General features: G+C 37.5%; 6 protein-coding genes across 7 annotated transcripts; all 6 read right to left on the reverse strand.

Moving 5' to 3' along the window:
- Window positions 1–404: 404 nt before the first annotated feature.
- Window positions 405–11,744, reverse strand: LOC103930027. Its single transcript, XM_048590496.1, is given in 20 exon segments — window positions 405–983; window positions 1,090–1,754; window positions 2,508–2,576; window positions 2,675–2,735; window positions 2,840–3,327; window positions 3,874–4,497; window positions 4,815–4,921; window positions 4,924–5,089; window positions 5,520–5,711; window positions 5,982–6,092; window positions 6,524–6,691; window positions 6,693–6,806; window positions 6,916–6,967; window positions 7,058–7,237; window positions 7,317–7,382; window positions 7,768–8,025; window positions 8,159–8,680; window positions 9,366–9,416; window positions 10,326–10,405; window positions 11,232–11,744. Coding segments are annotated over 19 exon segments (3,636 nt in total). The 5' UTR covers window positions 11,472–11,744; the 3' UTR covers window positions 405–983; window positions 1,090–1,667.
- A 1,369-nt stretch (window positions 11,745–13,113) lies between these two features.
- LOC103930028 (enoyl-CoA delta isomerase 1, peroxisomal) lies at window positions 13,114–14,292 on the reverse strand. The gene is given in 2 exon segments (XM_009339316.3): window positions 13,114–13,642; window positions 13,645–14,292. Coding segments are annotated over 2 exon segments (714 nt in total). The 5' UTR covers window positions 14,072–14,292; the 3' UTR covers window positions 13,114–13,355.
- A 773-nt stretch (window positions 14,293–15,065) lies between these two features.
- Window positions 15,066–16,081, reverse strand: LOC103930030 (enoyl-CoA delta isomerase 1, peroxisomal). Its single transcript, XM_009339317.3, has one exon. The coding sequence runs from the start codon at window positions 15,914–15,916 to the stop codon at window positions 15,200–15,202; it is 717 nt and encodes a 238-aa protein (XP_009337592.2). The 5' UTR covers window positions 15,917–16,081; the 3' UTR covers window positions 15,066–15,199.
- A 620-nt stretch (window positions 16,082–16,701) lies between these two features.
- Window positions 16,702–20,748, reverse strand: LOC103930032 (CCHC-type zinc finger nucleic acid binding protein). The gene is given in 6 exon segments (XM_018643189.2): window positions 16,702–17,138; window positions 17,140–17,277; window positions 17,279–17,510; window positions 17,645–17,737; window positions 18,595–18,723; window positions 20,612–20,748. Coding segments are annotated over 6 exon segments (747 nt in total). The 5' UTR covers window positions 20,620–20,748; the 3' UTR covers window positions 16,702–16,991.
- On the reverse strand, window positions 20,642–23,948 carry LOC103930033 (ACT domain-containing protein ACR9). 2 transcript variants are annotated; one of them, XM_009339323.3, is made up of 7 exons: window positions 23,703–23,948; window positions 23,404–23,625; window positions 23,177–23,282; window positions 21,933–22,284; window positions 21,384–21,668; window positions 21,224–21,307; window positions 20,642–20,808 (listed from the first exon to the last, which is right to left on the reverse strand). In XM_009339323.3, the coding sequence occupies exons 1-7, from the start codon at window positions 23,854–23,856 to the stop codon at window positions 20,701–20,703; spliced, it is 1,311 nt and encodes a 436-aa protein (XP_009337598.2). In that variant the 5' UTR covers window positions 23,857–23,948; the 3' UTR covers window positions 20,642–20,700. The 2 variants fall into 2 exon arrangements, with proteins under 2 accessions (XP_009337598.2, XP_009337599.2); XM_009339324.3 differs by lacking the exon at window positions 20,642–20,808 and having other exon boundaries at window positions 20,831–21,307; window positions 23,703–23,946.
- Window positions 23,949–26,619: 2,671 nt separating this feature from the next.
- Window positions 26,620–27,106, reverse strand: LOC103930034 (histone H4). The gene has a single exon (XM_009339327.3). It carries the CDS (start codon window positions 27,029–27,031, stop codon window positions 26,720–26,722), a length of 312 nt encoding a protein of 103 aa, XP_009337602.2. The 5' UTR covers window positions 27,032–27,106; the 3' UTR covers window positions 26,620–26,719.
- Window positions 27,107–27,535: the final 429 nt, after the last annotated feature.

Consider the following 27,535-nt stretch of genomic DNA (forward strand, 5'->3'; position numbering starts at 1 on the left):
AGGAAGGAACAAGCGGCATGAGTACTACACTTTGGGGAAGTTTATGTTTTCACCGAATGGAATGATCGAGATGATCGAACCGTTCTTTCGAAGGCATGTGATTGCATTCCGACAAACATGTAGGAGAATCAAATCCATATTTTTTTTTTTTTTCTAACAAACGATATTATATACACTAAAGAAGAGAGAAGCAGATTTAACCTCACAAATAGCTAGCAATTATATAGGTTCAAATTCGCATTTGACGAAAATCCGACCTCAGAACTCTCACTTACAAATAAAAGAAATATCATCAAACCGTAGTACTAAATGACTTAGGCAGTAACCCATTACTTAAGAAGCGCTTTTACGAGAGTACTGCATTTGGCCAACCAAAGCTAAACTATCCATGCAAGCCTCCAATAGGATCGAAATAATCATCTAGTTGATTTCCTCAAAAATCGATCAATCGAATTGTCATACACGAAAAACAAAAATTCTTCTCAAAATCCATGCAAAAAAAGAGACTCAATTTCTCTACAGCCATTTTACAACAACCAACAATTAGTTGAAGGAAACGGGGAAAAAGCAGGAATAAAAACAAAAACCAAAAAAATAAAATTAAAAACAATTCACATATTTACAATGTCAAAAATAAACCCTGAAGACTCAAAAATCATAGCAGACACACTTTGGGATGCCCTGAAAAAAAGAGACACCCCTGTGATCTTACCCTCTAATACCTCTGTTACTCGGTCCACCAAACATACAAAGATCAATTCTCTTCGCGTTGCTGTCAGGAAGACGAAGCTCTATGAGTTAACAAATGTCGAAAACTTATACTGCCCATGTATGCCTTTCATAAAAAGCCAGCATCAAGATCGCCTTCAGGAATTACTAAAATATAACGAAGGCTTGTACGAAAATGGAAATCCCGATTCTGTACAGAGTATATTTCTCCGAAAGTTTCCCACGAGGTCTCTTGGCATTATAATGCACACTAACTGCAATCACACAGCATAAAATGTATTATACAAACAAATCTCAGCATAAAGTGTCGTGATCATGCCACAATAATGCACAAAATTCATTGAGGATAGGTGGCAGTACCTGGAGATATGGCTACAAACTTTTCCAGAGCTACTTGTGCTCTAAGTACCTTCTTTTCTGACGAGTCCCCGCCATAATCCTTCAGCTGAACGTCAACTCCATGTATTTTACAAAACAAAGGCGTCCCCCAACAATTCATTACATAAATGTACAGTATGGAGAGGATGATATGGGAGGTAGATATCGATCTGGCTCACCATTTTCTAATAATCTGAGAAAGACAACCACAAGGCACTGATTGCTGATATTGGGGCACTGTGTTATGTAGGAAAGACTTTTCAGCATTATCCAACATTTGAATGCATCTCCTGCCCTCTGTTTACTATTTTCCGATCAGATCCGCATAAATTTGTCTTCAACTCCATATCTTAGCCACTTTTTAGTACTTTCAGAAATCAGACTCCAAAGAATTGTGTGTATGCTTGGAAAATTAAGCATATCCCAGATATAGATTTTTAAAATATGCCAAATAGTGCTGTTCGAGGATTAGCATAAGCATCATAGTGATGGCATGAAGTTGAACTTCGAAGCATTGTTCTACAAGTCAAGGGCAACATCTACAGATCTGCATCACCAGATTACAACCCAGTTCCAAGATCGTTTGCCAGCTGAAGTATGCCACGCATCTGAAGATATGGATTTTCCAAGAGCTTTTCATTGTTGCTCTGCACAGAGTAAACATGGTAGTGAGATGTCACCATCCTGTCCCAAAGCTGGCTGCTATATTATGATAGTAACTGAGAGATGATGCAAGACTTCAAAGCAAAGACACAAGAATAATACTAGAAAGAAGGGCAACAAAGAAAACAATAAGTTCCAAAGGAATTGGAATGCAGCTCTTCTAACAGGGGATTGAAAACAAATTTACATCCTCAAAATCTTAGCAGTTAAAAACTAGCCAACAATATATCGTGACCTTTATGAAGAGAACTAAATGAGGTTATCAGAAATTTTGGAATGTAGCTCCCAAGCATGTTAATCAGCAATATAGACATAAATACAAGGACGAGTAGTTCGCTACAGATAATTCGATATACTTAGGATACGGCAAAGTTGGTTTCAGAATAAGGCTCAGTCCCTACAAAATATTATTTCACGTCTGTGGCTCTTCTGACAAGGAATAAATATCCAGTAGTTGAATGCTATATTAGTTCCTTATCAGGCTGCTGCCTAAAACTCTCATATTTTCCACCAATGTTATCTAAAACACAACTTTACAATGAGATATCACTCCTACAAAGAAAGCAATCCTCAATAACCTATACTCTAATGTTTCTTCCTAAAGATTTCTATATTTCAAGCACCTTACCAAAGTTGAGAAAATATGATAATATAAATGCAAAATATGACACATTATCTTTTCAGGAATCATATATGAGAATGTGCAACGGCATGCAAAAAAATAAAACAAGGCCCACCTGCTGAGCTCTAACAACAAGATTCTGAAGCATGTGCTGGTACTTTTCGGGTTTTTCTGTGATCATTCGCTGTAAAGCACAAATTAAAATTGTTAGCAGGACAAACTTCACCACATATTCAGTACACTGTAATTTGTTTGTGGGAAGAGGACAAAAAGCATTCTTGCCTTCAGAAGAAAAGCTGATGAGTAATATGCCACCCTCGAGTCTGTGTCATCCAAGAGTTCCCTGAATTTAATACAAAGTAATCAGATATCATATATATGCACACACAACAAAAAACAGTAAGTTAATTAAGCTAATCCAGTAGTAGCATGGAATTGAAGAATCACCTAAAAAATTCTTCCCCGTCAACATCCTGGAAAGTAGCAGAATCTGCAGTACATTTACCAATTAGAAGTAACAAAAGGGTAGCCCGTATATCAGATATAGCACCAGGAAGATTCCCTCTTCCTTTGCTTCCAACAGCTATACCCAACGCAATGTTGTCTGTTGCTGCACCAGCAAGTTGAATCAATGGCCAATAAAACAAAGCAGCTGGAACTCGTGTAACCAACTGCATGGGAACTATGGCCTGTCCTCGGAGAAGCAGTGCTGCCATTGATTCTGTTTCATGATCTAGCGGATTGTTATTACTGAGGCCAGATCTGGCACTAGATTCTTCCATACAAACATCCTGGCGAGAACTCTCTTTCTCATCAACTATTTTACTTCCGTCCATCCGACTAAGAACCCTACCAAGCTGTGCATCATCTCCAAAGTTTGTTGTATTTGCAGATGGAGCTCTCAAGCATAATTGAGAGAATAGAATGTCACACATCTGTTTACAGAAACCAAGGAAAAATAGGGATAAGGAAAATACAGATACACTCTACTAATCAAAAGTCACACAAGAAAATTCCATAGAATCATGAAACATAAATGAACCTTGGAGGAAAATGAGAATGCACTTTGCAGCAACTCAAAGCAAATTCTCCAGTACCATTTGAAAACATAGATTTGCACTAGATGTACTAAACTTGATTTTCATTTATTTTTTCTTACATAATAATCTATCGATTAAAAGTTCCATCCAGTAAACCCTTTAAATAAGAATTTATTATGTCATGACATCCAGCATTATCAATAATATTACACCAATAATCTGAATAGATAAGGTCAAGAAACATTCAACAATACTGAATATTATTATGTGCAAACAAAACATTTTACACTCTTATTTGACCCTACAGCAAGACTAAGTAGAGAAAACTTTACAGTCCCTACACCATTCAGAAACGGTACACCTTATGCTTTTTCAATTAATCAAAATCAAAGGTAACACCCTGCATTTAGTAAAGAGATTTACCAGTTCTAAGCAAATTACCTTCAAAATATTAATGCGATCTGTTTCATTAATCTGAAAAACCAAGGACAAGGCACTACTCATGATGTCTATCACTGCATTAGCTTTCTCAAGATGGCTATCTTTCCGTACATTGCCAATATCACTGCCATGTGATTGCTGGACTTTATTTTCATTTAACAAAATCTTACACCTCATGAGAAGCCTCTCAAGAACAATCAAAAAGCCCCATCTGATTGAGTTGTGCTTTGACTTCAAAAGTCCACACATAAGCCAAATGGGCAAAGGAACATCTGAAGCAACTGAAGAATCATGAACATCTGCTTGGGCAATTTTTTGCTGCATGGTTTTTATATTTGACCATATACTTGAATTCCTTTCTTCACTAATTTCTGCAATAAGCAGGTCACTTAACCAGACATAGGCATTCCGACGGTATGCAATTCTTTCTGAATGAAGAAGGGAATGTAAAAGAGCCCATGAGAGTTTTGCTTTCATGCCAACACCATTTCTCAGAACCGCACGTTCAATGCTATCCACAGACTTGTAAGATTTGGTTATCTGCATCATGTGTGAGAACTCCGTGTCCAAATGAATAAATGAGCTTATTGTCGCACCAAGTTTCTCCATTACACTGTCCAATAGCTGTAAAGTAACAAAATTCAGATAGCAACTTTGATAAAATGTTGCAATTAATTGACTTATCCAATATCAAAGAAAATATGGAACCTAAGAAAACTCTATAAATTCTGAAACTGGCAAAAATTCCACTAAACAAAAATGTGCAAAAATAGAATAACAAAATGTTCACTGAATTTCCATACAATATAGTTTGGACTCTTGAAAATTTGAAAAGCATGGGCTACCCACACCGCATGCACAAATACAATTATTTAGAATGAACGAACAAAACATGCACACAGACTCACACCAATCGCACACACAAACTTTTGAGACATTACCATATTGAGCCGTTCACTGTTTGGATATCTAGACAATGCATCTGAAATAGAACTCCTCAAGATTTCCCCAATGCCTACCAACCCAAGCTTAACAGATATATAAAAAGCTCGGGCGCATCAGCCAGATTGAGCAGGGCAACAAGAGGCTGAATCTCATCATCGCTATACTCAGTGACTCCAGTAGCTATGCATATTTCATTTATTTGATGCAAAGCATAGTCCAAAAGAACCAAAAACAGATTTCTCCTTTCCTCCCTTGATTTTGCAAGTGAATACTGTATTGCAAAAAAGTTATAGTTTTGAATCAGGAAACTTTTTCGCAAAAAGAAACCTTCAATGCAAAAGCACTTGTATATTAGTTCCAATAATAACAAATAAACATTTAAGTAAAGCTTATCTCAACTAACAGGCTGTCTCCATCTTCTACTAAAGTGATTTTTACAAAATCTAGATTACCAAACTTGCTTTCCCGTCCACAAAGATTAGGATAAGCACATACCAAATGTTATATCAGACAAACGCTTTACAAGACAGAGACTATAATAGGATTGTGATTACCAGGGTTCTTAGGTAAATGCTAGGAATCAACTAACTACCCAAATTTCTAAAAAAAGCTAATCTTCAGAGTTCAGACAAAAGAGGAACGGAAAAAAATCAACAAACCTTACTATTTTATTCCAGTTTCATGGTAAATTACTAGCATACCTCAACAAAAATAAACTCTATTCCACCAATCAGATCAACTTGCTCCGCCAGAAACAATTGGGTACTTGAAACAGCCTTGTTGATTCCTTCAGGTACTTGATAAAACATGTTTGCTAACATGCTAATAAGCTTGCAATGAACTACTTCTGCCCAAGAATTCTTCCTACTAATTTCTAGTAGTGCCTTTGGAACCTGACGGTAGGAAGTGAATTAAAACCAACATTAAACTCGTTGATATGATAGAAAAGGAATATCAAGTGATTTCTTAGATTATGGCATTATTTGGTACAAACTGGATATATAAGATCATAAGCTGCTTTATTCACACATTAGCCTTATATCTTATAAAATAGATGGTATTATAAAAAATACATCAAAAATATAGGAAAAGTTGCTAAGAAAAACTTGTCAAATATTTTCAATGGTTACAGCATTGATATACAAAACTGCAAAAATACTCACCCTTATGTCAAGTCCATTTATCCGGTTTCTCAAGATTTTGCCCCTATCACAGACAAAATATAGCAAACAACTAAGAGCAGAAGCCCAGACAGATTCCTCCTCCTCTTCTATCTGTACGAAAGATAAGAGACTAGTTGGTAAAGAATGATGTCAATAATTTCCACGCTATATGGAGCTAAAATATTTAAAAGAAAAATAGTATAGTTATGTGTCCTAACATGCTTGTTTGGGTGGAAAGAAACTACAGATTTTTAAGATAAGAAGGTGGTGGATTTTCAATGGAAGAGGAGTAGAAGTTTGCTCTCTTTGTCTAAACATTATACGGAACATTCATTTTACATTCATTTTAGACTGATAACTTTTTAGTTGAACACTGATCTTAATGGACCCACACTAGTTTGTAGCTTGTTTGATGTATCCTTTTGATTTTTTTGTTGGAGAAGGGGCAGGGGGCAATTATTTTGCGTAACCTAAAAGCTAAAACAGAAAAATAGCATGCATCCAAGATGAAAGTTCTATATCGAATATGACAGAAAATATACCTGGACAAGAAACAGCAATATCTCATACAAAATATTCAAAATCCAAGTTTCAAAATTATCAATAGCTGAGGAAGTGCCCATGATAATAGAATCTGATCTTCCCACTCCTTGTGTTGCAAGCTTAGATTCACTGTCAAAATATGATTCTTGAGAATACTCTTCTTCAATCAGTGGAATCGTTATCGGCTACCATTGGCTCTAATAAATGAGCATGAACTCCAAGATTCAAAATCAAATCAAAAGCACGATTCCTACATGCTGCTCTTGGAGAATTAAGCATTTCCTGAAAGATAATATCAAAAAAAATTGTAACCTAATGAAAGAAATAAAAAGGGAGGGGGGCGAGGAAATGGATAAGAATCATGAAAAATTAGCATGTAGTTGACCATCACCTCAAGCATAGACAGAGTGAGAGGGGCAGCAGTCCCGGAATCCAAAACATACCTACAAAATAGGGTTTCAACATACAATGAGGCAGCAAAAGACAGGGAATGTGAACTGTAATGAATACTGGCCAAATGCATAACAACATACATATCAATAACAAGTTTGATAAGGACGCTCACTGCCGCATCCATTGATGGCTTTCCATAGTTATTAGTTAATCTAGATGATACAGTCTTCACATTAGCAGTCTGTGAAGATGCCTCAGAGCAAACTGCAGCAATGACCTCACAAACCTCAGCAGGATTCAACCGCAAGGGTTGTTGTTCACTGATACACAACCAAAATATGGTGAGAGACAGAGACGGAGAGTAATTGATAATAAACAACATAATTGATTATTTGTTACCTGTAGTGACGATACTGGAATAGCTGCTTCGCCCGAGGACGAAATGTGCTCACCGGAGAATCATCCCTGAAATTTGGATGTACAACGTCAAAATAGCGCTTGGTTGTTCAATATTGTATCAAAGTTTTAGAATCAGATAACATATGACTAATGAGTACAGGTTTAACAAATATGCCTCAGAAAACTGGGATTAAGAAGAGATTAGCTTAAATGTAAATCCCTGGTGGTAAAAGAAATATCTGCAAAAGGCAGTGAATTTAAAAGAAATATCTTCAATTTTTTTTTTCCCAGTCATAGAAACATCTTCAAATTACATGATTCTATTCTGTTGTAATATTCAGAGATATGTGCCACAAATTTGAAGAACCAAATTTCAACACAACATTTTTTAAAATGCTGTAACACAGTTGACCGAGATGTAACAACAGTTGAACAAGAGGTAAGAGCATACCATATTTGATGAGGGCCGGATCTAGTACGTTTAGATGCTGTGATTGCTCTCAAATGGGAACGCGCAGTGGCAGAATCAGTTATTGCCGTTACCGGTGAAGGTTGCAACAGTTGGTCAAGATAAGGCATATCAGCAGTTCCAAAATACTTCCACGGTTGACCTCTCATTTTAGCTTCCTTATCTCCTACAAGTAGAGCTGCTGCACCTACTTCTAGAAGACTATGTGTTCTCATATCTTGGGGATTTACAACACGATCACTTGATAGGGTCAAGCAGTCAAGTTAGTTTATTAAGCAACAGGAAAAATATGAGATATTGACCAAAAAAATTGTGAACTACAAAGAAATCGACCACCAGAGATTAGAAGGTAAACACAAGTATATGTGATTACCTTTCAGTCCCCAAGGATGATGACTGATGTTCTCCAAGCCAGCGCCACTTGAAAACGTCCAGTGCAAAGTATTCAAGATTTCCCATTCCATCAATCTTTCCAATGTTTGATAAGTTCAAAATGGACATAGTTGTAGCATCTTTATTCTCCAAAGGTTCTCCACTATGTGCAGGGCTTAGTTGTGAATTAAAGGACCTGCTCAACAAAGAAGACAAACTCGGAAGAGACTGTCTAGTTGCAGAAGGGGCTCCAGAGAAAGCAGCCGGATGGAATGACCGCTTTGGAAGATGTTGAGACACAAGAGACCGCACATAGTTCAATGACTTCACAAGTGCCTCAGACGCAAAACTAGGTACAGATAAAGGAACAACATTTGTAGATGCCGTTGATATTGTTGATGTTATTGATCCAAATGATTGAGACCGTGGAGACAATCTCCGGTTTGGACCAATGTCACATTCAACAATGGTGTTTACACAAAAGCGATCTATCTGCAGTAATGTCTCTTCACTAGGTTTGTACCTACAGAGAGAAGAAAAGAATGTATAGCCATATTAATCAAAATTGCAAGAAACTATACTTGTAGGAAAGATGTTTCTCCCTCCTTTCAGACCATAGAATGCGCATCAGTGTGAGGGCCTACTAGGTAACTTTAACGACAACATAAAAGATATTCAAATCACTATCAGTATGGCAGGTCTCAAGCCCCTGCTAAAATTGATTGCAATGCAGTAAATGGAAGGCGAGAAGTTAAATATACAAATAAGGATAACTTGTGCACTGATAGTGAGATAAATCACTTCTCTAAAATGCACCTTATTTATTTTAATTTCAATGAACCAGTACAGGTTTCTCCTTATAAATTAGCATCCTGCATTATCTTCTTTCCCAGCTAAGGCCTTGAGAGGAGATTAAAGAAAATAACCACAGAATAAAATCAGGCATATCAGTCCCTACACTACAAGTGTAGTCACCACTGACAGCTTCTAAACGAAGGAAATTACAATAATGACCTCTGGAAGGATTATGAACAAATAGAAAACAGTGCGAAGCCCATTTCAAGCAAAAATATAATAATTAAATGACAAAATAATATGCATTGCAGGCAACTAGAAGAAATGAGTACAAGACTGTACAGCCATTACATAAACAACTCATACATCAAGTTATTAGAATCATTAAAGATCTCATAATATGTAGAACATACCTTAGAAGGTAGCGTTTCAAAAGTGCCACACACCTTGCTACAACTGCTGGGCTGGCATAAATAAAAGTAACATCAGGTAAAGGATCAACACATATTGTAATTGTCCTATAAATCATGATAAAGCAAAATCCATATTAAATATAAATGATAATGATTTGCAAGTAGGTGCAAATGGAGATAATTTACATTCACTTCTCAAAACACTAAATGTACATACACATACATGCAGAGACGCATATTTGTGAACATATGTCTACAAGGTCCAGTACTCCAATGTACCACTATGCTTCTAATCTCAAAAATATTCCTTATGTATGTTAGTCAAATAGTTATTATAATTCTATCCTATACATATCTGCTATCACCTTTTTTGATTCGTTTGATTGAAAATGCTCCTTTCTTTATTGAATTCCATATGCGTACTTATTTACCATCAACTAGAAGCCATAAATGTTTACTCCTCACCTTCTATTTTAAGGTTTCTAGTATCAATACCTATTTGATAAAACAATCACCTATATTTACCACAAAGCTCATATGAGTATTAAATATTATTTCTATACGCAACTTACTTGCAGTTATAATGGTTTGCTGTTACAGGTATTCCCAAATTTACCCTTCATGACTTTTGATTAATAGGTTACTTGAACTATATTTTATAGCCCATTCAATCTTGTGATGCAGATCTGGAAAGCACACAGCGAAAACTAGTTTTTATCTAAACAATCACCAAGGCTGGGCTCTTCGCCAGAGCTGGTTTTGACACCAACTCATACTTGTCATCATTCCTGAAATGTGTGAAGCATAAGTTTCTTCTTTTGCATTGATTACATAGAGACTTGAACCTAGGATCTCTACCCTCTTCCCAACCATCCCATGTCACTTGAGCTAAGGCTCATGGGCAAGTATTTAAGTCAAATTAAGGAATGTAAAACCTACAAGAGTATATATAAGATTTACCTTCGCTCCCTCTCAGCAATGGTATGTTCTAAAATCACATTGTAAGACAAGTCCATCGTCGAAGGGGCTGCCAAATAGTCCTGCCAGTCATAATAAGTTTAACTTGCGAAATATGAAACTGAATCTCATTCAAGTCAATCAAATAAGAGGATACAGAGCACCGTTAATCATAGGTCAGATACACTGATGTGTGGATAACTGAATAATCGCCACTAACCAGGATCAATAAAGTCTCAACATGTTATTGTACTTCAAGCCAAGACCGCCAGTGAAATATAAATATGCTCCATAACCAGTAAATTCGAAAATCAGCAATAAAATTCCATTTCAACTTGCCCCATTATGTATACCGCTCAGAAAAAAAAAAATACTCTTTTGAAGAAGCGTTTTCTTTCGAATTTAAATATTTAGTGATCCAAGCAAGGACTTGTTGTATTTAAGACCAATCACAGAGGAGGGAAACCGCATTAACTACTCCCTCCAATGCAAACTCAAAACGTAAACACACACACACACTACGATTAACCATTTTCAGCACTCATGCTCTGCTCGTTGCTAATTGCTAAGAGAATGTAGCTAGCTAAAAACACTCTAAACAAAATCTACAATGTGTATGATTTTACACTAGCCAAAGCCAAAACCTTACACCTACTAAACCAAAATTCAGCTTAATTATCTATGTTTAAGGTCATAAAACTCATTAATAACTTGCTTTGTACTATAAAGAAGATTTTCTCAGCAACCAAACAGAGTTCAAATCTCGAATTCATTCAAAATCCACCAATTAAAACACAGCACACAACCGAGAAGACCTAGATTCCAGAGCATAGACCGGCATTTCAAAGATCCAAAAATCCGGAGCTAAATCACAAACCAAACAGCCAAAAGAAGACAATTTTCACTCACCCGAAGAATTCGAGAAGCTTCGGAGAGGAGCACAGTGGAGGAAGTGGTCCCATGGTGGGAGGTAGCCGCGGCGGAGGAGGACAGGCAGTCGGCCACAGCTCGGCGCAGCGGCTCAGGCGGCTTCTTGAGCAACGAAGATCTCAACCTGGAAACTCCTCCTCCTCCTCCTCCTCCACCTCCGCCCAACTGAAGCCTCGAACTCCCGGGGCTCCGAGCCGGACTGTTGTAGCCCGAAGACATCGGGTGCTGGGGTCGGGTCGCCACCCGAATCTCTCAGAACTTCACCTCGCACGGCGGAAGAAAAACTTCGTTTTTTCTGCTCTGTGCAGAGCTCGACTCTTACACTTGAGCAAAACCTGAAAAAAAAAAATAATGTTGTGCTCGAAATGCAAACCAAGTCCGCGAGGGCGAGAGAGAGACTGGGAAAATGGTTTTTATTTATTTAAATTTTGAATTTATGGATTTAATTACTAAAATAATTAAATAATATTTTTGGGAGATTCTTAAACATCGTTGTAATGTGGTGATTAGCTGGAGGGATAGGCGTAGTTTTATGAGGGGTGATTAGCTGGCATTCACTAGAATTTGTCCCTTTTTTCTTCCAAAAACGACATTTGGGAATATAAGGAGGGAGGGAGGGAGAGAGAGAGAGAGAGAGAGAGAGAGAGAGAGAGAGAGAGAGAGAGAGAGAGAATTTCTTTATTTTCTTTTTTATTTGCGTTTGATTTTTTTATCTATTCATTTATTTTTTAATAAGAATTTTTTTTTAACAAACGATATTATCTACACTAATAAAAGAATGTGAGCTTAGCCTCATAATGAACTAGCAATAATATAGTTCAAATTCGCCCTTATGTTGTTGTTGTTTTTTTTTTTATAGTTAAATTTGATTTAGTTTGTACTTGTAGGGGGAATGTGGGTAAGTTTTGGAAACTAGAATTGAGTAGTACAACTCAAATTCCCATAAGGAAAGATATTGCTATGTTTTATTGTGTGGCTTCCGTATTGGATGTATAGGTTGCTACATTAGGAAGAACTTTCCTAAAACATGAATGTCTATCCTCACAACATTTCAAACTTTAGTGTTTTCCCACTCTTATCATGAATTATTTTGGACAAATCTTTGAGTATGTAAGTATATGGTAATGTGAATAGAGAGTAAATGCATTCATTGAAGGAAAGAAGTTGCGATGCTAGTGTCGGTCATGCATTGTTCTAAAATGGCTAGACGCGTTTTCAAACAACAAAAAGCCTTTTCCAGCAACATTTAGAAGGGCTATATATGCTTTCCCACAATCAAAAACCTTTATGGCAACCTTTGGAAGGTTAGGCACGTTTTCGCACAAATAAGGTATTCTTTGCTCAGCTAACACGTTTTCAGACAACCAAAAGCCTTCTATAACAACTTTAAAAGGGATATACATGTTTTTCACACAACCAATAGCCATTATAACAATCTTTGCAAGGCTATACACGTTTTCACCCAACGAAGAACCTTTATGGCAATCTTTACAAGGCTAGACACGTTTTCGCACAACCAACAACTCTTCTACTAATAATTAGTATTGTGAGTATCCCCATTGCCTCAATCACTACTAAAATAACTAAAATTTTGTTTTGCAATCTATTATATTTCTTTAGTATTTTATCGAGGAAGAAATTGATTTTAAAAGTTTACGAGACAATGAAGACCAAATTGGTACCACGCTACTTATGAGTAGAAGTGATACCTACAAAATACATTTTCAAAATGCGTAGCCACACTATATCACGTCTCAACCACCGGCGAAACTTGATCACGAACATATTTCGAACTTTCTAGAAAAGCCTACTACTTAACTAGTTAATTTATGGCTTGATTTTTCACCTTCGGGTTAAATAATTTGACTTATAAATTTTTTTTGTATAATTTTTATTTATAACATTAAAAATATGTTTCGACCTAAAAGAAATTACTCCCGAATCACAGAGAACTTTTTCTTTTCGGGAAGGTGGTCAACATAGTATGACAAAAGAAGTGGCAAACAGAGCATATTGGGCCAAGCATACCAGCCCAGATATATTGAATCCAACATAAAGAAACTATTGGGCCAAGAAGCCCACATGCCTATCCGACCCATAAACCTACAGCCGCGCTCTACTGCCAGTATTATACACGCGGATCTCATCCAGTACTTCAGATAACAAGTCCTTGCGAATCTGAGCGTACACGTGTCCGTTCCATTTCCGCGAGACCAACTCCTCTCCAAGTCTAACCGCGGCCTCAACCGTCTCCTCCGCGCTATCGTGCGCCGAGTCGATTATCCCCTTCGCCACTGCCACGTCCGCCGTCATCTTATCGGCTCTCAGCAACAAATCGCGCCGAGCCGCCGGTGAGCTGATTTTGCGATCGAATAGCGCCACTAACCAGCCGGGAGAAGGAGCTCGATGTCAAGCTCACTCATGTAGATGAAGCCGCGGTCTCGCCTCATGAGGAGGTAGTCGTGGCTGCGAGCGAGGATGAAGCCGGCGGCGGAAGCGTGGCCGGAAACGGCGGCGATGGTGGGCATGGGGAGGGAGATAAGGTCGGCGACGAGGGACCGGACCTTGGAGCGAATGAGCTCCAACCGGGACTCGGAGGACTTGGCCCAGGAGAGATCGTAGCCGTTGGAGAAGAATTTGCCATGTGCGGTGGTGATTAGGGCTGAGGGTGATGATGACGTGGCGGTGGTTGTAACGGCGGTTCGGATTTCGTTGAGGGCGGACCGGATTGAGTCGATGAAAGTGGGATTGAGTCTGTGCTCGCCCGGGCCTGTTAGCGTTAGGATGAAGACGTTGCCTTTCCTCTCTAATGTGCACATCTCTCTCTCTCTCTCTCTCTAGAAAATCTCTCTCTAGAATTTGAAGTTTAAGCTTTGGTTATGGAGGATCGAATATTCAAGGACTTGCCTTCTTCTTCCCATGTATTGGTCAAATTGATGCTTCATTTGTGACTTCATAATTCTATAAAATGTTGTCCTCTTTTGTTTTTTCTTCTATCTTGGAAGGAACATGTCACATTGAATCGAGAAAAACTATCTATGCAATTGGATTAGCATTTAAAATAAAAAGGCAATTGGGTCAGCATTTAAAAAAAAAGGTTAAAACATATAATAATGTTGGATTAATTTAACGGATTTGTTATTAATAATGTTTGATTAACTTAATGAATTTGTTATTGATAGCCATTTCATCACGTAGTTTGATTTTTGTAAACAACGAAGACTTTTCATAATCAATTTTTGCTTTTTATCTTTTAGATTTTGATTGGTTCTGAACTACTGAAGAAAATTATAACTTAGATAAGGTGGTCTTGAAAAAGGTTGGGGTGATGCCATGAAGAGCTTCTTACTCACAACTGAGATTTAAACATGCATGTTACTTGAAATGTACATGAATGAGAATGATATATAATTGTTGTAAGGTATGTGATAAACTACTTCTTTGAGGTTATTTAGGTATAGAATAATACGGATTTTGACCGTATAAAGTTTGCATTCCTTCATTGGAGGATGAGCTAGTTATTTCTTACGAATAACGTATTTTGACTATATAAATTTTATAATCGCAATTGTTTAATTTTTTTTTTAATCTTTATTAAAAGATCACCTCTTTAAAAACTCATTTAAATGTATTGAATAGCTTGTTTGTATAGGCTTAAAGTAAATCCTTATGATAAACTGTCTATTTATTTGATACATTTAAAATAATCAAACGATTTCCAATTCGAACAATTTTTTGTAAGTTTAATCTTCATATGAAGATTAATAAATTGAATGATTAATCATTGATTTTATTCGATCAAGATCTAGAGAATATGGTAATCCCATCTTTATTGGCAAACTTGATATGATAGACAAGTTAAAAATCCAACTAAATTATTCAACCCAACAAAACTCAAATCAATTTTCTGCCAAGCAAAACAATAACAGACCCGACCAAATTATCACCTACAGTCGTGATTTTGTGCCAGTAGTATTTCCGCGGATCACATCCAGAACATCAGACAACATATCCTTCCGAATATGAGCGTACACGTGTCCGTTCCACTTCCGCCGAACCAACTCCTCTCCCAAATTAGCCGCGGCCTCGACAGTCTCCTCCGCGCTATCGTGCGCCGAGTAGATAATCCCCTTCGCCACTGCCACGTCGGCTTTCACCTTATCGGCTCTGAGCAACAAGTCGCGCCGAGCCGCCGGCGAGCCGACCTTGCTCTCGATCAGCGCCAAGAACCAGCGTGGCAGAAGAAGCTCGATGTCGAGCTCGCTCATGTAGAGAAAGCCGCGGTCCCTCCTCATGAGAAGGTAGTCGTGGCTGAGAGCGAGGATGAAGCCGGCGGCGGAGGCGTGGCCGGAGACGGCGGCGATGGTGGGCATCGGGAGGGAGATGAGATCGGCGACAAGGGACTGGAGCTTGGCGTCCATGAGCTCTCTGCGGGATTGAGAGGACTGGGCCCAAGAGAGATCGTAGCCGTTGGAGAAGAATTTGCCATGTGCGTTGGTGATTAGGGCTGAGGGAGATGATGACGTGGCGGTGGTGGTGACGGCGGCTCGGACTTGGTTGAGAGCGGATCGGATTGAGTCGATGAGAGTGGGGTTGAGCCTGTGCTCTCCTGGGCCTGTTAGCGTTAGGATGAAGATGTTGCCTTTCCTCTCTAACGTACACATCTCTCTATCTAGAAAATCTCCCCTCTTTCTCTCTCTCTCTGTCTCTCAAAAAAATGTAAAGGTCGAAGAAATATAAAGCTGCGGGTATTGATTGATTGGTGGATTGAAGCCACCATTTGAGAGTTGACTTCAAACTTCAAAGCAGTTGAAGCCGGCCGGCATTCAAAATAGTAGTATATTCGACGAAGTTGACGTTTTCCCTTGAAAACAGTACCCGATTACTTATAAAACATTTATAACTTTGGTATCTTATTTACTTTTTTTTTATTATTTTTCTAAACATTTATTAAGAATATTTTTTGAAAATAATTTTTTTTTAAAGACTAAAAAATTTGATTGGTTTGCGATTTAAACTAGACAAAGAGGTCTAAAAAGAGAGAATCACAGGAGAGGAAGAAAGAGGAGAGATGAGTAAAAAAAGTAAGAGATGATTGAAGAAAATGAGAAAGAAGAGAGGATCAGACAAGATAGGAAGGAAGAGGAGTGAGAAAAAGAATCAAGAAAATGAAGAGAATGTATTGGAGAAGAGACGAAAAAGGTAAAGAAAAAAATAAGGAGAGAAGAAGAAAAGAGAGATAGATTTGGAGTGAGAGGGGAGGAGGGAGAGAGAAATGAGTGAGCTTAACTTTAAAAACTCTAAACACTCACTTTTTAAGTTTTTAAATAATAGATTATATTTTTAAGTTAGTATTGAGTTGTTTTTGAAAACAATCTCACCAAACAAGTTTTTAAGGCCTAAAACTTAAAAAGTGTTTTTGAGTTTAAAAAGTTGAATTCAAGTAGAGTATCAAACAGACCCTTAAGAACTCATAATTTTTAGAAAAACTAAGAATGTCATCGTAACAACATCTTAATGCCCTGATTGACAATAGAAGAGTAGGCTAACAACTTATAAGTTCTTACAAAGTTTCATAACTTGCCACACAAAGAATTAGGTTTGAGATACTGCAACAAAGAATGAGCGTCTGACTAAAAGCCCAGTACATTTACAACTTATAAGACTTAGGATAAGTAAAGCCATAATTACTGTAGTGTAACGTGAGAAGCAAATCCTGCATATGAAACTTCCGGCTCACTACCTACGTAGGCCGCGACCGTACATCATCAACGCAGAAGGGCATTCATAAGCTTGGTGACCCATTCCACCACAAGTGTTGCAGATGACAATCGATATGCACTCTCGGCTGATATGGCCTGGCAGCCCACAGTTGCGGCACTGTGATGTCGCGGAAAGGGCCTCTGATGTCTGGGGCTAGGCCTGCCTTGGCGCAATGGCGGGCCACGTGACCTGATATGTTGCAGGTGTGGCAAACAGGTTCGTTGGGGCAGTCACGAGCAAGGTGTCCAGGTTTCCGACAGTTAGTTACAAGCCTTCTCGTTGGTGCAATTGACAGCAATATGACCCGGTTTGTAGCAGTTGTTGCAGAGCCTTGCATCATGGGATGAAGGACTAGGGTTCAAGCAATCGCGAGCCAGGTGGCCTTTCTTACTACATATATGGCAGACTGGATTATTAGAACATTGGTTTGCAAGATGTCCAGGCTCCTTGCAGTTCCAACACATAGTTGTTGAGTTGCATTCTGCTGCAATGTGGCTGATAAAACATATAGCATTTGAATATTAAAAACATTTCACAGACGAAAATCAGGATTTGCAGTCCTCCGTGCAACCTATTTTCTGTGACTCTTAAAACCATATTACGGAAAATGAAGGTTCGGCAGAACTCACCCTGGAAGTCCACAGTTGTTGCAGACAGTCATATTCGGGCAATCCCTTGCAAAATGCCCTGGCCGTTTACATTTATTGCAAAGACAATCTTGCCTGAAAAATAACAGAATAATCATTACGACATGAAATTGAAGATGAAGCAGCAAAAGATTATCTCAGTTTTATAAACATATGGAGTCCAAATACCAAGAGATCAGTTTGCGTGCGTTATACATAGTTACCTATCGAATTATTATCAGAAAGGAGGACTTCAGCCAATGGAAATTAAAGTCAACTTGAAAAGTTAAAACAAAATCTCTTTGAGTATTAAATGTTACAGGCACAAGAACAGAGCAAAGTTTTACAGGATTTCTCCACTTTAAACCAGTAATACAATACACACGGGGAAAGGACAAAACACTAGCACCAGATTTGATAGTTCCTGAGGAGAGTCGATGAAAATCCAGGTAAGAATCACCATTTCTGTAGTAGGTTACCACATCATTATGAACAACACCAAGCGTAAAATAAGACGAAGCTTGGAAGTGCCTAACTCTTTAAGTAATATTAAGTATTTGGTATTAGTTGTTCCAACTTACTAACTTTTCAAATTCAATTCGCATCCTGTCTCATAAATTTGCTAACTTTAACATATTGTGATGGCAGCACTATATCTCCATTTCAATTTCTTGTCTAGCAAGTCATCTGTCTCGAAAACTATATGGATACTTTTATAATTTAATTCTTGACGTGTAATAATCTACATACTAAAACAACGAACATCCTATATAGATCCAAAAGATATAGGATAATAAATGATCGAAAATACAAAAAACTTCACCAAAGCTCATACCATCACAAGGGATGGCTACATAATCATCTCAAGTTGCTCTATGAGTACCATAGAGCGAGAAAAGACAAAACGAAACCGAACACACTGGAAACAAAGGTTAGAACGTTTAACGAGATACCTATAACTGCGGCGTTCACTAGGATATGGAGCATCACGGTAAGATGTGCGTTCTCTGCTGTGGTATCTTTTGGCTAGTTCTGGGCGTTGACTGCTATTCACACTCATGTTGGAGACCACCAAGCGAAACCTTCAACAAAATACCTTTATAAGAAAAGAACCGAAACAAGAACGAGCTAGCGAGTGCAGCAACCTGCCTGCCAGAAGAAGTATTCCAATTGCTAACACGACCGCAAAAACCAACTACATGAAACTAGAACCACATCCAATCATCCCAACAAAATGTTAACCATCACTCAGTTTCCGATAACATGGAACCAGTGGAACTGCGTGTTTAGCCAAAAGAGCTATAACTACACTGGCAACTCAAATAAATGAAACACATCCAAGGCAAAGTTCCCAAACATGTTTACAACTACAAACGCTTGACAATGTATCCAAAACTTAAACGTTCTTAAACGCCCGCGTCTCCGATTCGATTCGAGACTAACAACCTAAGTCCATGAAAGATATATTCTCAGTCTGATGTATTCTCAGACTGATGTATTCTCCGTCTGATGTATTCTCAGTACTTCAAATTCCAAACAGATAAAAAATAAAAATCAGTAGTTTAATTTATTCTCAGCAACACAAACGAACAGAAAATAAATCATATTCTACATACACAAACCAATCATATTCTACATACACAAACAAATCGATAAAATTCCTGAAAATTCAATGACAGAGCGATTTCCTCAAAACATAAAAGCAAATATATACAACATGTATGTGTGTGTGTATTTATATGCGCAAGGGAAAAGTGATTACCTAGTTCGTGTGAGGTAAACGTTGAGATGCAAGAAGAAGAAGAAGACGAAGAGGAAACCCTAAGATTGAAGAATTTGGGAATTTGAAAGCACAGAGAGCAGAGCTTATTTATTGCTTCAGTTCTCGACGAGGATGAGCGTGATTTGTACGACGACACAGTTTACCGCCATGTGTATGTTTGGTCAAAGTAAGGCTGTGTTTGGCTTTGTGTTTGCAATTTGCCACTTCTCCAAAAAGCCAATAAGCCAATAAGCTTTTTGCTTTGTTTGTTTTTTTTTTCCTTTTTTAATAAAGGCCAATCAGTAAGGATTGCATCGTAAATATATGTCCTTTCATGCCACCTGGCGTCTACTTGACAGACATTTCGGTATTTCGAATTCGAATCCTCGTCGGATCCTTTTTGTAGGGATTTTAGGAATCCGTTATTTTAAATATTTTTATTTAAAATTAAATACAAATAGTACTTGATAAAAATTAACCGCACGATATGCGATGAATGAACACGATTTACAAATTCTCTAGATCTACATCAAAAGGATCCTGTTTGCGCTATTTCGATAAAAGTAAGTCTCATTCATGCCAAGTCAACACAGTTGTAGAAATCTTCAACGGATTTGAACGCAAAGTAGCAAAGTGTGACAACAGAATGTGTGGTGAGTCATGAGTGATTAAGTGAACCAAAGCGAGTTCGAAGAAGCATCATGAGCTAAAAAATTAGATGGAATTTGAAAGAAATTTTGAAGTTACTTTCAACTGAACCCATTTTTACCTCACCATACGCATAAAGGTAATGCTAAAGAGATTAAATTTAGAGACAAAATTTACAAACTAAATGATGTATCGTCAATAAGAATAAGCACGTCTATTAAAGTGTAAATAATAAACCAATTATCAACTTCTATAACGTTTAGTTTTCAAAACTTTGCTTACAAATTTAATGCAATATCACTCAGTGTACTAAAAATGCCAATGTGGCTGTACATTTGGGCTTGTTTAGAAATGCATTTTTAGAAATTACTTATGCATATAAACACTTCAGTAAAAGCACTTCTACTAAAAGCACATTGAATTTTTTTAATAAAAATGCAAGTGGCCCATGAAAAAACACTTGAAGTGAAAGCATACAACAAGCGTAGGGAAAACCTAAAAACTTTGAGGCAATTGGGTGTGATAAATAGAAATATGAATGCTAATAAGAATATGCTTACATTTCCATTCCATATAAGCACTTCAAGATGAAAATACCAAAGCGGCCGAAGTAATCACTTTCAGATGAATGGCTATCAGCAGTTTCAGTTCAGTTCAGTTTCACACAATTCAAACGGCCCGAAAGCAAGGTAGCACAAGAGGTGGCATTTCTATATATCCAGCTGCACATAACCACCAAAGCGGCCGAAATAATCACTTTCAGATGAAAACATACCATGTTACTACGAAAACCAGAGTACATTTCCATTCGATATAAGCACTTCAATATGAAAATACAACATACGGAGTGCATATATGTTCGGATATTAAGAAAACATAGGTTACATATTAAGGCCGGCAAGCCTTGCGAGCTAAAACATAGTTCTGCAGTCTCACAGTAGTCTTAGTACACGACCACGAACTTCCTCCTAAAATAGTCAGTAGAGATTCTACACTTCACTAGTGCAGATAACTAACTATAACTATTTGGACGGAATTGCTGTACAGCACACTTACAAGATGGAAAGATTCGAGGATGCAATCCTCAAAACGGGAGCAAATGTAACAGCTCACCAGCCCATGAGGGTTCTTCTAACTCTCTCTACAATATTACTCCTATTTTGTTTGCTTACCAATGGAAATTCACAGCTATCATCCAAAAGGAATCGGTAGATTTCCCACTGGCAAACTGAAGTTGAATTCCTTACAATTTCAGCCTGCAAATCAACAATGAAATAATGAGAAAACGCGAGAGGGCATGCCACAAAAAGGAAACTGACATCAAATTCTTACCGCAAAAATAGATACTCCCAATTGTTTCAGTGCTAGAGTAACATTGTAGAATACAAGGGGCCTCCCCTTTCCAGATAACTCAACTGGATTAGCAACTAAGAGTTCGGTTTCTGGGCCCCTGTTGGCAACAATTACTCGCAGTGGGTGAACCATCTCCTTCTTTAAATGATTACACAATGCAACCTGAACTTCAGGATCAAGAAGCTTTTTTCCATTTGTCTGCTGAATAAATAGGTCCAAATTTCGGAAGCCTTTCACAGGTGACGAGAATCTACCATAAGCAATCTAAATGAGAAACAACAGAATTGCATCAGTAAACTGCTAATTGCAAATATAATAGCGAAACACAAAAGTCATATCCAATGGGAGTTATGAACGCTAAAAAAGAAAACTGACAATTCTTTTCCGTAAATATTTACAGGTGCAAGAACCAACAAATGGCACTCAAGAAAAATAGACGTAAGTGGCTGTCTGACTGAAATCTGTCCTGGTATATTGAGGCAGCCAAAATTTTTGGACAACAGAATTTCAAGACATCATGAAAAGTACCTGAATATTGCAGTCCTTGGAAGTCCTCATAATGTCATAAAAGAGGCCATTCCGATCAACACACTGTATTTGCAGCACCGTATGAACAGGGCTCAATGAATTATCCACTGTAATACTGGTCTTGTTCACCGTTCCCATGTTCCGGGTGAGAGCTTTTGGATAAGCCTCCTCATCTTTCAGCTGATAGCTAAATAATTCGTCAGCAATGGCTGGTGGAAGAGAAGAATTCCCCTGCAGACTTTCATACTCAGGTCCAGGCAACTTAAGCTCACAGGTGATGCAATACTCTCCTAAAGCAGCCATCAGATGCTCACATATGTCGTCTCTTCTCTGTTTTGTGTGTAACAACTCCCTGAAAGTAAATGGTACCAAATAATGGGTTAATAACGCTCCAAGGTATAACCAACACGTATGAGCAATTACAACTCTTCACCACATTATGTACTCTCAGAAACTAGACATATGAAGTGAATGCTGGGACATTCGATTGGTATTAAACTCAAAAGAATCAGCCAAGTTTGGGAAGAATGATATCCAAAATTCAAAGTACTAACAGAAGAAATGCAAAAATTGACAACCCAGAATACATACACAGTTCTCCCAGTTAAAAGCATCTCCAACCAAGATGTCAACTGCCACAGTGGACAGAAAAAGGCTAGCTTTGGCAGAAAAATTACTCCAATTGATCAGCCAAAGCTGATGAGGATTAAAGGGACGGCATTTCATTAATTTGAATTGTTAACTGGGCTCATTAATGCAATTTCTTTTGTTAATGTGGGTTACTTTAATACCAAACTACATAATAAGGAAGATAAAAAGAATAAAAATAAAAAGCAAAACTAAAATGAATAAATAAATTTTGATATATAAGGTGGGAAGTTATATAATATCCAAATCCAAATTGCCACATAGGCCATCAAATTCACTTATGTAATTTGATCAACAATACAATCAGATTGGATAATTCGTCCAATGTATTGCCAACCGAATTCATCTAGATTCCCTTAAAATATGGGATTAACTCAAAAGGTTCATAAACCAACACGAGAACTTAAGACTGGCAGCTGGTTCCAATATCTCGAGCATAATTAGCAAACCAGACAACTATTCAAAATCAATCATGGACACCTAAATGTGAAGCATACTAAGTAAAAATTCTATTGTTGAAGTAAAAGTGGATGGTTGTTAAGGTTAATAACCACAACACCAACACGCAATTTTCAATAGGCGCACGAAAAACTCACAAGCAATCTGTGATGAAGAAGAGGTCCAAAACTCGGCCATCCGGGGTCGGCATCACTTTCACTCTCTGAATCAGAATTTCAAGCTCACAGAGCACTTTGGTAACATCTACATTTACACAAAAACAACCATAACTTCTTCATTACTCAACCATATAAACAAAACAAACAACAGTCGAGAACAAAATAGAAAACCCAATAAAAATTAATGAAGAAGTTGAGATTTTGACCGTGGAGTGAGCCTCTCTGGTCATGGCACCACAACTTCAACAGATAGACCGGAGAGGGGGTTGGGACGTTGGAGATTTGATTGAGATAAAACGAGAAGAAGCGCGACGACGGGCACGCGGACGAGAGCCGATCCTTCAACCTCTCCCAATCGACCTTCAGGGATTCGTGGTGGGGGACAACCCACAGCACTATATAGCACCACCTTCCATCCGTCGAGAAATCTGCAACAAAAACACCCAAAAATCTCAAAATCTAAAAAACCCAGGTGCCAGAATTTTAAATTGGAGATTTGAATTACCTCCTTTGGTAATGGAGAGGCCGAACTGGAGGATGATTCGGCAGAGGTCGCAGCCGAGGCCGGCCTTGTCGGGACAGTTCACGGTGAGGACGGAGGGCTCGTCAGGAGCCTTCCCCGGCTTGATAACGACGATGTCGTCGCAGGGAATGCCCATGGCGGAATCAGGGTAATCACGAAACTACCCCTGGGAATCGTTGGCCTTTGGGGGATGGCATACGAGAGGTTGTGGCGTCCCGGCCGACTTAGTGGGATTGCAACGGGGTTAAAAACATTCAAGTGCCGCCAACGATGGTGGGGTCAGCTTTGTCGGATTCCTTATTGGGGCCCATCAAATGATTGTGCCACGTCAATTTTTAGCGGTCACACTTTAGCCGAGGCCCACATAACAGCATTTATGTTTTTTTTTTCTTTTAATGCAACTGATTATTGTCATTTTCTTGCCAACAGAATCCTCTAGATTTTTTAATAATTGATGGGAATATTGAGAGGTCAAAGTTGTGTCTATTTATGTATATTTAGTTTTTATTTAACATTGTTTGTATTTAATTATTCATTAATTATTTTTAATTATACGATATGCAATAAATAAATATAATTAACATAACACATCTTCAAAATTCTTATAAAAAAGATCTAGCGAAGATCCAAATTCATTTTTCTTAATTTATACAATTTAATAATAAAAAAACTAATTAAAAATGTTTAAAAACTTTAAATTTTAACAAAAATAACAAAATAAAATAATATCAAAATTGAAATTTTAACATAAAAATATAATTTTTTGTTAAAATAAACAATACTAAAAGCTTTTCATGAAAATTCTTTTAATAATATTCTTCCTCACTTATATATAAAAAAAAATTATTTTCAATTCTCGCTAAATACAAAATTCAAATATATTATTATTAACACATTTTAAAACTTGGTCCACTCCTCCACCCATTTAAATTAAAAAAATTTATTTGTTCAAAAAAAAATCTAAATAATTATTGTAAAAATTATTTAAATAGCAAAATTAATTCAGGTCGCAGTTGTAAACGACAAGTCAACAAGGAAAAAATACTGATCCCAAACCAAAAATGTCCCAAATCGATTTTCCCAAAATTTTCGGTATGCTATCCCGAAAAAATACCGAAATTTCGGTATGGGAATTGGGATTGTCTTCCCAATATTTCGGTATTCCCAGACTGAACTGAAAATATATATTTTTAATTATTATATATATTTACACAAATAATAATATATATTATTATTTTTAATTATAGTTAGAGTTAATTTGAACTGTTGGATTGTTTCAAATTAATCTATGTCGTCCATACCTTGTTATGCTTTCTCCCATTCGAGGACTCGAGTGACGTTTCAAACTTTGGATTTCATTTCTCACTCACTCAGTCTCTCAGCTCAATGCCTTAGCCACTGAGACAACCATCTCCTCCTCCGCTCTGTCTCAAATCCAACTCCAACCAATCAGTCACTGGCCCACCACCACACGGATCATCCGTTGTTGTCTCTCTCCGACGGTGGACCCTTCCTTCACTACACTAATACAATGAAGTTGTCATTCCTCTGGTAGGTGGCACTTTGCTGCTTTCACAATCCTTAGACCATCTCTAATGGTTGGACTAAAAGCCAAATTTTTTAGCAAGGAAAATTTAGCTTTTAGCTTAGAAACAGCTTTTCTGCTCTAATCATTTTAGCCTAAAATTTTAGCCTGTGATTATTAAAGAATGAACTTAGGCTATTTTTTTATTAAATTAATTTAAAATAAATAAATAAATATGTAGACAATTGTGAATTAATTTTATAAACATTTTAATTTTAAAAAATTTAAATTCCGATAAATATTGAAAAATCACTCAATTTTTCACAAAGCAAGCCTTCAACTTTTACCAATCTTTCAACGTTGGGCTAACTTTCAATTCACCAACCATTCAACACCAAATTTTCAATTCACCAACCATTCAACACCAAACTTTCAACTTTCATCAACCGTTCAACTTTCATCAATCATCCTCTATATAAACATATGGTAAGAAATGGTAGAAAGATAAATTGGAAGAATTGTAGGAGAAAATTGAGTTTTGTGTAAATGATTGAACAAATACATAGGTATTGATAGAGTTTTTGAATGAATTTTGAGTTAAATTCTTTTTTTTTTAAATTATTTTAGCCGTTAGATTTTTTTTTTTTTTTACCATTAGATTTAATTATATTCGATCTTAACCATTAGATTCAATAATAAATAAATATAAAAACAAAAAAAAATTGAATCTAGGCTGTTGGATTTATCAACAGCCTAATGATCACAACCGTTGGATGCAAGGCAAAACGTGGCCAACAGGCCCACATGGATGGGTCCCTCGCGGTAGGAAGGCTCGCACGTTAGGCGTATTGGGCATTGGGTTAGGTTGTGTTTGGAGCCCAAACATTAAAAACCAAACATTTTGGTGGGGCCCACACCCACTTTGGGCTAAATTTTGGACAAAATCTAGCCTCACTTTCCTATTTAGCTATTCATCTAAAATTTCCCCTTAGATTAGATTAAATTTGATGGAAAATTTAGCTCATAACCCACCATTCAAGTAAGTCTTACAAAGTTGCATTTCCTATGGCATATTGCATTTCAAAACAATTATTTTCTTTGATTAGATCCTCCTGTATGTTATATTAGTTCTTGTAAAGTTCATATAATGCACACTACACAACCAAATATTATAGCCCAAAACCTCAAAAATATTTCAAAATTCCCCAAATACTAAAACTATTTCAAAATTTCCAAAAACTAAGATTCCCAAAAATTTAGTTTAAAATCAAACTTGAAATTGGAAATATCAAAAATTTCAATTTGGGAATCAAGACTAAAGTTTTGGTTTAGTATTCCATACCAAACCACCCTAGTGCTACTTGCTAAATCCAATAAAAACAAAAATCCTTTCAATTTCCAAACTTTTGCGACAAATTACAACCCGAATCTAAAACTCCGACCCATTCGGAACCCGACGACTGAATTCACAAAGTTAACCCCCGAATCCGTATAGGGTCCTACCCTGCCTCTTGAGAGCGTAGACGACGTCCATGGCGGTGACCGTCTTCCGGCGGGCGTGCTCGGTGTACGTCACAGCGTCACGGATCACGTTCTCCAAGAAGATCTTGAGGACGCCTCTGCTCTCCTCGTAGATTAGCCCGCTGATTCTCTTCACCCCGCCTCTTCTGGCTAGCCTCCGAATCGCCGGCTTGGTGATGCCCTGGATGTTGTCGCGGAGGACCTTACGGTGCCGTTTCGCTCCGCCCTTGCCCAGGCCTTTGCCTCCCTTTCCGCGTCCTGACATCTTCGATGATTACGGTGTCGTTTTTTGAGAGTTTGGTGAGTGGGTGAAGTGTGTGGTGAGTTGTGGTGCGAGACAGGTAAAGTTGCCTTTATAGCGGGGGAAGGGTGAGAGCTGACGATCCGCGGCTTTGAGTTTGGGTGATTTTGAGACGTTGATGAAGTGTAGATCGACGGTGCGTGTTGTTTGGGCATATGCGTGACGTGGATCGTGGTTTCGTTTTGGGCGGGATTTGAATCGAGGAATCTGGAAATTTTGAAGGGAGTTTCCCGCTATTTTAAAATTACCGTTTTTGCCTGCCAAATAATTGGCGGTAGGCTTATAAATTTCGTGTAAATAGCTACTGACTATAAATTTGAGCTGATTATAATTGTGTAACGTCACAAATTATATGTCTATTTATATAAATTACATATTAATAGAATTTTCTTTGTCAAACAAAAAGATGATGAAAAAATTATTTAGTCTTTGATCACAGAAAAAATGATGAACAATAATGTAATTTCA

The sequence above is a fragment of a genome, unplaced genomic scaffold, assembly GCF_019419815.1.
Source record: "Pyrus x bretschneideri cultivar Hongxiangsu unplaced genomic scaffold, Pyrus_bretschneideri_v1 Contig32, whole genome shotgun sequence".
NCBI classification, from domain to species: Eukaryota; Viridiplantae; Streptophyta; class Magnoliopsida; order Rosales; family Rosaceae; genus Pyrus; species Pyrus x bretschneideri.

Excerpts from the sequence above, each read along its gene's own strand:
- LOC103930034 (XM_009339327.3), bottom strand. The coding sequence starts at position 27,031 with ATGTCAGGACGCGGAAAGGGAGGCAAAGGCCTGGGCAAGGGCGGAGCG.
- LOC103930030 (XM_009339317.3), bottom strand. The coding sequence starts at position 15,916 with ATGTGTACGTTAGAGAGGAAAGGCAACATCTTCATCCTAACGCTAACA.
- LOC103930033 (XM_009339323.3), bottom strand. The coding sequence starts at position 23,856 with ATGGGCATTCCCTGCGACGACATCGTCGTTATCAAGCCGGGGAAGGCT. Across the intron at positions 23,626-23,702 it reads CCTCTCCATTACCAAAGGAG|ATTTCTCGACGGATGGAAGG; the intron begins GTAATTCAAATC and ends TTTTTGTTGCAG. Across the intron at positions 20,809-21,223 it reads ATAGCTGTGAATTTCCATTG|GTGATTATTTCGGCCGCTTT; the intron begins GTAAGCAAACAA and ends TTTCATCTGAAA.